Raw genomic sequence first — 11,107 nt, 5'->3', positions numbered from 1 at the left:
ACTTGATATTTGTGTAATTGTTCTTGAGAAACCCGTTCTCAAAGAATTACTTTTAGTCATTATTTGGTTAGCACACATATTCTGAATGCCTTCAGCAGAATTCAAATTAGCCATTTTAATCTAGATTAATCTAGATTAATTCCAAAATTAATCTAGATTAATCTAGATTTAAAAAATTAATCTATGCCCACCTCTAATATAAATATAAAATAAAATCAATTATTTAGAGATGCGAAATCCTTAAAATTTGGTACAAATAAAATTTGAGAAAAAAATTAATTGTATTTCATTTCATATTTCATTTTTGTTAAACTTCTAATAATTTGCTGTTAAACTGTATAAGTTTCATGATTTTAATTAATTAAACATGTTTTGGATTAATTTGTAAAAATGTAACCATTAAAACAGTCTAGAAAAATTAAAATGAAAAAAAAAAAAAAGAATGCAGAAAAATTTAAATGGAAAAAATGGAATTTAGAAAAAAATAAAAAAGTTTGGGTAAAAAAATAAAACTACTTTATATTTTGTGCATATAGGCTATATGTTGAGCTATTCTGTAAAAAGGAAAGAGTAAAGGAGAAGCAGACAGAATGCAGGAATATAGTAGCAACGTGGATTGTAGTATTAATTAAATTTAGTTTTCATTAAGTTCAAAAAGTTCATAAGCTGTTGAAAAGTTCACCAAAAGAATCCTACTGTGTCGCTGCGCTTTGAAACTAGCTGGGCATGTGCAGGCCACAGAGAAAACACCACACACAAACCAGGATAAAAGAAACAAACTGGACTCTAAACAAACGGGGCATAGTTAAAAAAAAAAGTGGTATCATCTAGAGGCGATTCTGTCTTAACTACTAAAATCAATCCATTTAGAGTTAGAGAGACAGGGACGGGGGGAAGCGGGACAAAAAATAATTAGCTATCGAGAGTGGCCATTATATGCTTAGAGAGGGAAGTGGTCTGCGGTATTAAAGGACTAATTCCATAAGCCCAGAGAGCTTCCTGCTGAGCCTCTGATGCCATTTCTCTTTAGACAACATGTGTGCTGTGCAGCCGCGCCAGAAAGAAGCTCTTTGTTTTCTCTGCGCTTTGTTCTGGCAATCAGCATGCCTCAAGTTTCTGGAAACACAGGTAAATAAACTAAACTCGCCCATCCAGATGGTGCAACAGATGTGAGAGCAGCACTCTGAAATCAGCAGACAGTGGGCAGCGCTGCCCGCCTCCCCCCCATTTTTAAACGCTAACTAATACGTAGCGCCGAAGCTCTGGAGCGCCGAGCATCTGCTCCCTTCGGCCAGCCAAAGGTTACAGGTGTTCCTGATGCCGTCCCGCACAGTGTGGCTCACGCCCGGAGCGTGTGGGGGTGAGGCAGGCGGAAGGGCGGGTGAGGCGGTTGTTCTGGCAAGGGGCAGCGCACCGGCGAACACTCACCACTCCTCTCGTGCTGCGCCTCCATTTGCTGGAGCGTCTGTGTCAGCTCACGTTCGCGCCGCTGTGCCTGGAAGGTCAGAGCGGCCATGTCCTCTCCACAGCAGCGCTCTACCGCCTCCTTCTCCTGCCTGCAGAGTGAGAGAGAGCAAAAAAATGAGAGCGATACACGTGTAGATCAGTGATATACATGAAGATCTGGCAGGATTCGACAGTAAAGCGTGCAATTTCTGTGCCACTAGTGTCACCAGATGGAACTGCAAAATGAATGCTTTCAAACAGGTTTCCTGATCACTCTCCTCAGTGATTGGTCAGAAAATCAAACAGCCCGCCCCAAATTTACGACACTGGTTGAGCCAGCTGGATGTGCTCATACAAAAAGAACAATGCTTTGATAGAGGCTGCATTTTAAGATGCTATGTTAGGAGTATTTGTAACATACACAAATCACATTTAAGCAATTTAAGGTATATAGAACTTTGTGCAAAAACAGCACAATAAAAATGTTACAATACTATTAAGCGCACAAAATTAAACTAAATTATTAAGTAAAGACAAAGTTCACCCAAAAATGAAAATTCTGTTATCACCCTAGTAAAAAAGTAATAGATTTAAAATGCATTTATTTTTATACTAATAGTTCAAGTATAGTTCACGTCTATTAACATATTTACTGACATATTGCTTGAGACTTACTGATATAAAAATTGCAATTAAAGTAATTAAACAATTGTAATTTATTTGGAGTACTACTTGTGCACAATGCATATTTCTTAATATTAAGCCTAAAATATGTTTTAATATCTCACTATTGATGAGGATTGTATGATCTTTAAATATTTGCACATGAGTGTACCTAAAATATACTTGCAGTAGTTTCACTTTAGCACAATCAAATATACTTAAGTATATCTTTAGTTAGACTTCAGCACTACTTTCACACAATTAAAGTGCATTGAGTACAAAATCAGTTGTTCTAATTTAGCAGACTGAGTTTAGTATACTAAAAGTACAATTGCAGGGTATTTTATAAAGTGCATAATATGTAATTAATGTATTTTAAATACATTTTAGTATTTACATATACATGTTATTTTTCACTAGGCATTTACTCACCTCCATTTCATTTAAAACCTGTATGACTTTGTTTCTTCTGTGGAACTTAAAAGAAGATATTTTGAAAAATGTCTCAGTGTTTTTGTCCATACAGTAGAAGTCAATGATTACCAAAACAGTTTGGTCACCAACATTCTTCAAAATATCTTCTTTTGTGTTCTGCAGAAAAATAAATGCATACAAGTTTGAAATGACATGAGATGGATGATGACAGAATGGCAGAAATGACAGAATATTCATTTCAGGATGAACTGTTTTTTGTGTCATAGCTACACTGACAAATCAAAAACCAGGACTTGAACTAATTTACTAGGGTCCTAAATTAACACTCGCTGAGCACCAAATGAGAGTAAAAGTTGGAAAGTAAATAAAATGTTAGCCTACCAGCTATTTGGCTGGTGACTTTATTAGGAATGGCAGCATAATGCATGGAAAAATAATCTGAGCCTCAATGGTATTTTAACTGTCTAATAATCATGAAAATGTGTGTGTTAATTTAAACAGAGTCTCTCTTCTGTGTTGGATTTGTCCGCTAGTAATTGTTTGAAAACTGTATTTGCATTTTATCTAGGATGCCTAAAGTTGTGTTTTTTTTTCTCCTGAACTCCATTTAAAGGATTAGTTTAGTCCAGAATCAAAATTTCCTGATCATTTATTCACCCCTTGTCATTTAAGATTTCTTCAGTCGAAGAGAAATTAAGGTTTTTGAGGAAAACATTCCAGGATTTTTCTCCATATAATGGCCTTCAATGGGGATCAGTGAGTTTAAGGTTAAATTGCAGTTTCAATGCAGCTTTAAAGATCTCTACACGATCCCAGCAGAGGAATAAGGGTCTTATTCAGCAAATGATCAGTTATTTTCTAAAAAAAATAAATAAATAAATAAATAAAAGTTCTGCGTCCATAACTTCACGCATTACGTAGTCATGCTGGAAAGGTCATACATGATGCACATGTAGGCGGAAGTACCAAGCCAGTGTCAACTGGCTCTTTACAAAAAAGGTGAAACTCAGAAAATGTCAGAAAATTTTGAAGTTGGAGGAGAATATGAGATAAAGTTTTTCGCCCTATCATACCTTTTTTAACTAACCGTGTGTGATCTTTCCATGTGATTATGTAATGCCTGAAGTTGCAGAGATAGTGCAAGATGTGGAATTTGTGGTTAAAAAGTAAATAATTTTTTTTTTTTTTTTTTTGACAGATGACAGATCATAAGACTCTTATTCCTCGGCTGGGATCGTGTAGAGCCCTTTGAAGCTGCATTAAAACTTCAATTTGGACCTTCAACCATTGATCCCCACTGAAATCCACTATATGGAGAAAAATCCTGGAATGTTTTCCTAATTTTCGACGGAAGAAAAAAAAGACAGGCTGAGCAAATTATCAGGAAATTTTAATTCAGGAATGAACAAATTTTTTTAAGAAATATTCCTCATATTAAACCACCAAAATGTGTCTGAATGTTTTTATGAGAAGTAGCATTTCAAATACAGTACAGTATATGGGGAATGTATCATGCTGCTAATATCAAAATGAATTTCGTTATTTTCTGCAAATATATAAGGGAACAAAAAGCTATTTTATAGTCAAGGTAACAAAAATGCATTTTTGAAAATGAAAAATTATGCAAAGTACAGTTGTATAGTCTGTAAAAAAAAAATTAAGCCTGATAAATTTACTGGTACTGGCAGGTGTGACAACAAGGTTATTTTAAATCTAACGTATAGACTATACATTATACATCAACACATCTCTTGTCACTCTACCATGTCTTCACACTCCATGTATCACTTCCTTCATGGCACCCTCTTTTATATTACTGTTGATTTAACTCACCTGTTCTACGCAATTCCTGGAATTCTCTGGCAGTATTGTAATCCATTCTACAGATATGCAAATAAAGCTTTGTTGACTCTCAGACTTAAAGAAAGAGAGAAATGTGCGACATACTACACTAGTAATTTCTGAGATACAACATCGAACAGTAGATCTACGTTAAAGCACTTTAAAGGTGAAAACAAAGGCACACATTCTTTACTCAGCCGCCAGGTTGAAGAGGGTCACGTTTATGATCGGCACAAATAAAATTATAAGTCTACACTACAAAAGAGCAGACACAATGCAGGCCAAAGGAAGTAAGACAAAAAGAAGAAAAAAAAACACCCACAAAACTCAAGTCAAAGTGTGTTAATTAACAGTGAAGCCTGAAAACTTTTCTCGCACACTGGGTTTGGAATGTAGCTGGAGAAGTGACCGTCTCTGCAGGCCTGCTGTCGTCTGGAGTGTGAAGGCGCTCCGCCTGCGAGAGCTGTGTGAGAGAGAGCGAGCAGGGGGAGAGCGCTCGGCCCCCGCTGTGCTTGAACAGCAGCCTAAAACACCATCCACACCAGCGCTCAGCAGGGGCTCACAAAGGCCTCACAGCCAGCCATTTGTTACTGTGGCTTTCCAGGGGGCCCAGCCACTCACTGGGGTGCGGGGGTGTGGATGGAGTGGGGGGGGGTCGGGTGTTTGTCGACCAATTAGCATGAGAGAGACCGCCAGAAAGTTACCGAGAGCACTTTAGGGAAAAAGTTGGCTAAGCGAGAGGCCTTCGAGCGAGATACTGTGGACACCAACAAATCAAAACTTTGTGTATCTAAAGGAAAAGAATATTTCATGTAGTGTGGCTAGCAGAAAAACAGAGGTGTTATCATGCATTGAAGTATACAAATAGTATACCATGACATTTCCTTAGACTTATTCTTATATACTCTAGTTTCATCAATTAAATTAATGCCCAATATGGAATATCAATAACACTCTTCTATAGATTTACTAAAAATCACATGTGCATCTAGCAAAGTATCAAACAGTGCTATTTCTAAATGTATTCATTTAGGATCCAGTGGAAGCAATGAAATTATATTTTACCAAAGGTTTGCTTACTAAATTTTTTATATAATAAAAAATACTGTGTACCACAAAATAACAAACATTGTGAATAGTGCAGTAAAATTCACAAACCAATGACTCTTGTGAGCTGGTTTCTTCAATGAATCACTCAAGAAGACTCTCAAGAAGAGTAATTGTTTTGAATCAGTTTGGCACAACATTCAGTGAATAAACTGAATTAGTTAAGCCTGGATCACTTAGGGCCTGTTTACACCTGGGGCCCGTTTCAGAAAGGAGGTTAAGTGAAAACTCTGAGTATGTTAACCCTGAAATGAGGGAAACTCTGGGTTTTCGGTTTCAGAATGGGAGGTATGTTAAACCTGAGAAAGCAGAGTAAGTCAAGCCCGTTTCTGAAAGAGAGGTAACTTATACTCAGAGTCAATTACCATGGCAACTTACTCTGTGAACCTAACCTGGTCGGGAGCAGGTTTTCTTCGGTAAACCCAGAGTTTCTTTCGGTCTCCTCCCCCTTTTTAAAGCGCAAGTGATGTTTAAATACATCATTCATTCATTTATGCTTCAAAAATGCTTTTCTTAATGAGTGTTTTGGAATGTAAATTTAGTGCATTTTACTTAAAACATGAAAAATAATCTTAATGCAACTGGAAACAAGATTATTTTTCTTACCCAATTGACAGATAATATTCAAAATAAGAAAAATACACTTAAAAGATTAAATAAACACCTTACACTGTACACTGTAAAAAAAATATATAAAAAATGAAATAAAGTGCAAAAACAATAATTTTACAGAGAAGTTTTTACAGAAAAAAGTTATTTTACAGATTTTTCGTTGTTTCAATTATGATATTTAACTTTAATTTTAAATTTTTTGTTTGGCAGACACAGCTTCCAGTCATTTGACCGTTTTTTTACGGGACCTTTTTTACAGTATAAAACCTTTATTTTACAAAATTTCCCTTGTTTCAGTTACAATATTTCACTTAACTTTGTGGTTTTTGTTTGGCAGCTGTATCTGCCAGTGGTTTAACTGTTTTTTTACAGTGTAAAACCCTTATTTGACAGATTTTACCTAGATTACTACAATAAAAGCACTAAATGTTCTACAGAGAAACACTGTTATTTTACAAATCATTAAAATAAAAAAAACCTTCAATAAAGTTTCAAAGCATGCTCAAGGTGGAAAATGGACAGTTTTATTTAAAAGACAAAATACAAAGTCTTTACAAATGCCATACAAAATGTACATTTTAAATTTTTAGCTTTTTTTTTTTAAAGAAATACAGCACAATTACATTTAAAATACTGTGCTGATGAAGAACATGGAACAGTTTCATCAGAATGTTTAATTAAATATATATTCAACTTAAGACAACTTCACTTGCAGAGAAAATATGTCCTGATAATTTACTCACCCCCATGTAATCCAAGATGTTCATGTCTTTCTTTCTTCAAATAAAAAAAAAAAGTAAAGTTTTTGAGGAAAATATTCCAGGATTTTTGCATATAGTGGACTACAATGGGTTGAAGTTGAAGTTTCCAGTGACTCTTATTCCTTGGCTGGGATCATGTAGAGCCCTCTGAAGGTGCATTGAAACTGAAATTTGGACCTTCAACCTGTTGGCTCCCATCGAAAATTGGAGAAAAATCCTGGAATGTTTTTTTCAAAAACCTTTTTGACAGAAAAAAGAAAGACATTTTGATTTAAGAATCTTTAGATTTTTTTTTTTTTAATTGGAAACAACAAGACAATACTAAGTAAGAAAAGCATTTTTAGGTGCATTAATTTATTGCACATATTTTCATCATGCAGACACTGTCAAAGTGACAAAAATGGCATGTCCTTTCATAAATACGATTATTATTTATCATATAGTATAGGATTATTTTGATTAGACATGTGTATTTATTTGACCTGTGTCATTTTTAAATGGTAGTCAGAGCACATTAGTACAGACACTGTATGCAGAGCGGTAAAGAAAGTGTGCCTTGCTCTAATGCTCTTTCTGAGAATTTTAGTGTCATTGCCTACTGAGCACAAAGCCATCAAATATGAAGCTGATTGCTGTATGGAATGGAAGAATGGCAGATGAAAATGTAGAATATATATATATATATATATATATATATATATATATATATATATATATATATATAACCACCACCACAGCTGTTAAATTTACTAGGTCATCTTTTTTTCCTATAAATGCACAAATGCAACTTTTATTCTTTTTTTTCATGTTGGATTTTAATATTCTTCCAATACTTCCATCTCCTCTTCATCTGTTCTTCATCATTTTGCGAGCCTTCATGCTGTTGGCTTCATTTCATTACTCTAATTAAGAAATGCAACCGTTTGGATTAGAGAACATTTCATTTTGTGAAAGAGCATTAGACTATGTGGAAAAAGCTGCTGCAAAGTGAAATTAGACACATAATTGTTTTTTTATATGACATATTTTAATGTCAAATATTTGTAAAATCATGTAGCCTACACTCATGAACCCTTTATGCTTAAAGCTTTACCTGGTTGAATTATGTTTACTTCCATGTTTAGCTGTTTTCTTCTTCTAATTATTATTTTTTATTTTATTTTATTTTATTTTTTTGCCTGTTTGATACCATGAAAATTAATAGTTCAGTAACTTACCGTTCTGCCAGTTTTTACCTTTGATATTCTAATTATTAATAATTAAATAATTATATTCTTAATAATTATTAAGAATTAAAGTTAAGCATTGGCTCGAAATATGCAGAGGTCTTTTTGGCGGGAGCTGTTGCCATGGTGAATCATAATTTCAGAGCTCCATTGATCAGGGCTTTTCATAGTCAAGCTGCAAGCACTAAACTCAGAGTCAACCTACTCAGAGTGGATTGAACTAACTCATTTCAGCTGTTCTGTAACCGAAAACTCAGAGTTTCCCATCTCAGGGTAAGTCAACTCAGAGTTCAAGTTTTAACTCAGAGTTGGTTGAACCTCCTTATTGAAACAGGCCCCTGGTCACTTCATGCGTTTTTTTTTTTTCTGATTTGATAGCTATCCAATAAAAGTATATAAAGCAGGAGTTCTCAACTCTGGCCCTCGAGGTCCATTTTCCTGCAGAGTTTAGCTCCAACCCTAATCAAACACACCTGAACAAGCTAATCAAGCTCTTCATCATTACTAGAAAGTTACAGGCAGGTGAGTTTGATCAAGGTTGAAGGCAGGAAATTGGACCTCGAGGGCCAGAGTTGAGAACCTCTGATATAAAGTATAAGTATAAAAGACCAGGTGTAAATGCCCTCCAAAATGCTTTCGAGATGCATTTAAATCCGATTGCTCAAACCACTTCAGGAGGTGGTCTGGGCCGCATTCCAGACGAAACTGGACAAGTGTAAATGCATCTGGTTGTTGAAACCACATATGCTAATTTTATTTCTCCCAAAATAAAAAAAAAATAAACGTATGAGAGCGTTTTATAGGCTATATAGCATGTTTTAATCAGATATGACAGCGCTAACACAACAAGCATCGCCGTGCATGAGTAGCTGAGTATCTCTTCAGCAAGCCGACACACAAACTGCCACTAATGAAGCTGAAAGTGAGTCGCAGACGTTCAACACACACTCATCTTTACTAAAAGTAGTGAGATTAACCTATCTTTCCAGTGCTGATGCCGCGCTCTTTCCTGTTTCTGTGCAGCGTTTATCTGTTGATTTCGTTGACATGAACTCTGTTAAATTTGCTTATAGTGCGGGAAGTGAAGACCGGATTTATATCTGTTTTGCAAAGACACATTTATATGGCTAAGTGTAAACAGAAACATTTGAACAAATCAGATCCAATCAGAGAAAACGCATGAAGTGACCAGGTGTAAATAGGCCTTAGTAAAACTCATAACTGTCAATCATGTTTGACTCAAAATGAAGCAAGAACAGTTTTGAGTACTTGAAGGGATATTTCAAACCAAAATCAAAATTCTGTCATCATTTAATTACCCTCATGCCACTCCAAATATGTTTGACTTTTGTTCCTCTCAAGATATTTAGAAGAATGTTGGTAACCAAATGGTTTTGGTCACCACCGACTTCTATTCGTTTAAAAAAACAAAACAAAAAAATTCAAGATTTTTTTCCAAATAATTTGTGTTCCACTGAATAAAGAGAATCATACAGACATGGAACAACATAAGGGTTAGTAAACTGATCACAGAATTTTCATTTTTGGATGATCCATTTAAGGTTTGTGAAAATTATAAAACTTTAAGAAAATTAGGGTCAGTAAGTTATTTAATCTTTTTGAAAGCAGTCTCTTGTGCTTACCAAAGTTACACTTATTTGATCAAAAATAAAGTAACAACAGTAGTATTATGAAATATTATTACAATTTCATATAACTTGTCTATTTTAAATTTAGATATACTTTATTTGTAATTTATTTCTGATGGTGCTCATGAAACATTCTTATTTGTTATTATCACAGTTTAGTATTTTAATATATATTATTTTATATATACCACAAAACCACTTACTAAGCAGGAGTATATTTGTAGCAATAGCCAAAAATACATTTTATGGGTCAAAATTATCACATGCATTGCTAAGAACTTCATTTTGACAACTTTAAAGGCGATTTTTCCAATATTTAGATTTTTTTGCACCCTCAGATTCTAGATTTTCAAAATATTTGCCCTATCCTAACAAACCATACATCAATGGAAAGTTTATTTATTCAGCTTTCAAGTTATGTATAAACCTCGATTTCAGAAAATGTACCCTTATGACTAGTTTTGTGGTCCAGGGTCACACATTTTATTTTTTAAAACAGATTAATTTAATGCATTGTTAAATACATTTAAATAATTTTTTTTTTTTTTAAATATCTCACTGACCCCAAACTTGGTAGTGCACTTATATATGACATATTGGTAACACTTTACAAGGTTCATTGGTTAACATAAACTAAGAATGAACAATACTTCTACAGCATTTAATAATCTTAGTTAAAGTTAGTTTCAGCATCTACTAATATATTATTAAAATCACAAGTTGTGTTTGTTAACATTAGTTAGTGCACTGTGAACTAACATGAATGAACAACTGTATTTTTATTAACTAACAATCACAAAGAATAATAAATAATTTTATGTTTATGTATAAATAACACTTCTTGATGCATTTTGTAATCACTTCATTTGTGTTAATTAAAACCTGAAATGTCATCCGTTTCGAGTGTTTGCACTGGCATGAACAATTGCGAAGGCAGGTCAGACAGCTCTGACTCACCTCGCACCCTCTCCAGCCACTCGACAATGGCAGGTCAGTGTGTGTTTGCTCACTCCTGGTAATGATGTGAGCGAGGCCTAATGTCCTCCGGTCAAGAGCCATAGCCGGGTTGGTCGGTCTGCCTGGTAGGGAGCAGCATCGAGCCGCGGAAAGCAGTTTCCGTAGCTGGGTGCTGGTGAAGCGCGAGGGCCGAGGGCTGCCTAAGTGGGTACTATTCAAGCTGTTGCCCATTTGATTTGGACTACCACAGACCGCTCGAGCGCAGAGTTTGCAGCACCCTGTGGTGCTCCATGATCCCACGCCAAAAATGACCAAATGCTACCGTTCCTAAAATGTGCGCAAATTGGAGTCAGCCGTTTGGCTTCATGAGCACTCAACAGTACACAAGGACACTTGCCACTGTTTGTAT

The 11,107-nt window shown here is 35.1% G+C and overlaps 1 protein-coding gene across 1 annotated transcript in view; it reads right to left on the bottom strand.

Moving 5' to 3' along the window:
- Nucleotides 1-11,107, bottom strand: part of sdccag8 (SHH signaling and ciliogenesis regulator sdccag8) — a 58,014-nt gene that overhangs the window by 20,622 nt on the left and 26,285 nt on the right. Inside the window, exon 14 of the mRNA XM_073834642.1 lies at nt 1,344-1,556. Within this exon, the coding sequence (XP_073690743.1) occupies nt 1,344-1,556 (213 nt within the window). The remainder of the gene's footprint in view (nt 1-1,343; nt 1,557-11,107) is intronic.

This window comes from Garra rufa, chromosome 2 (genome assembly GCF_049309525.1).
Source record: "Garra rufa chromosome 2, GarRuf1.0, whole genome shotgun sequence".
Lineage (NCBI taxonomy): Eukaryota > Metazoa > Chordata > Actinopteri > Cypriniformes > Cyprinidae > Garra > Garra rufa.
Note: the sequence above shows the minus strand (reverse complement) of the source record. Positions and strands in the feature narration are given on the sequence as shown.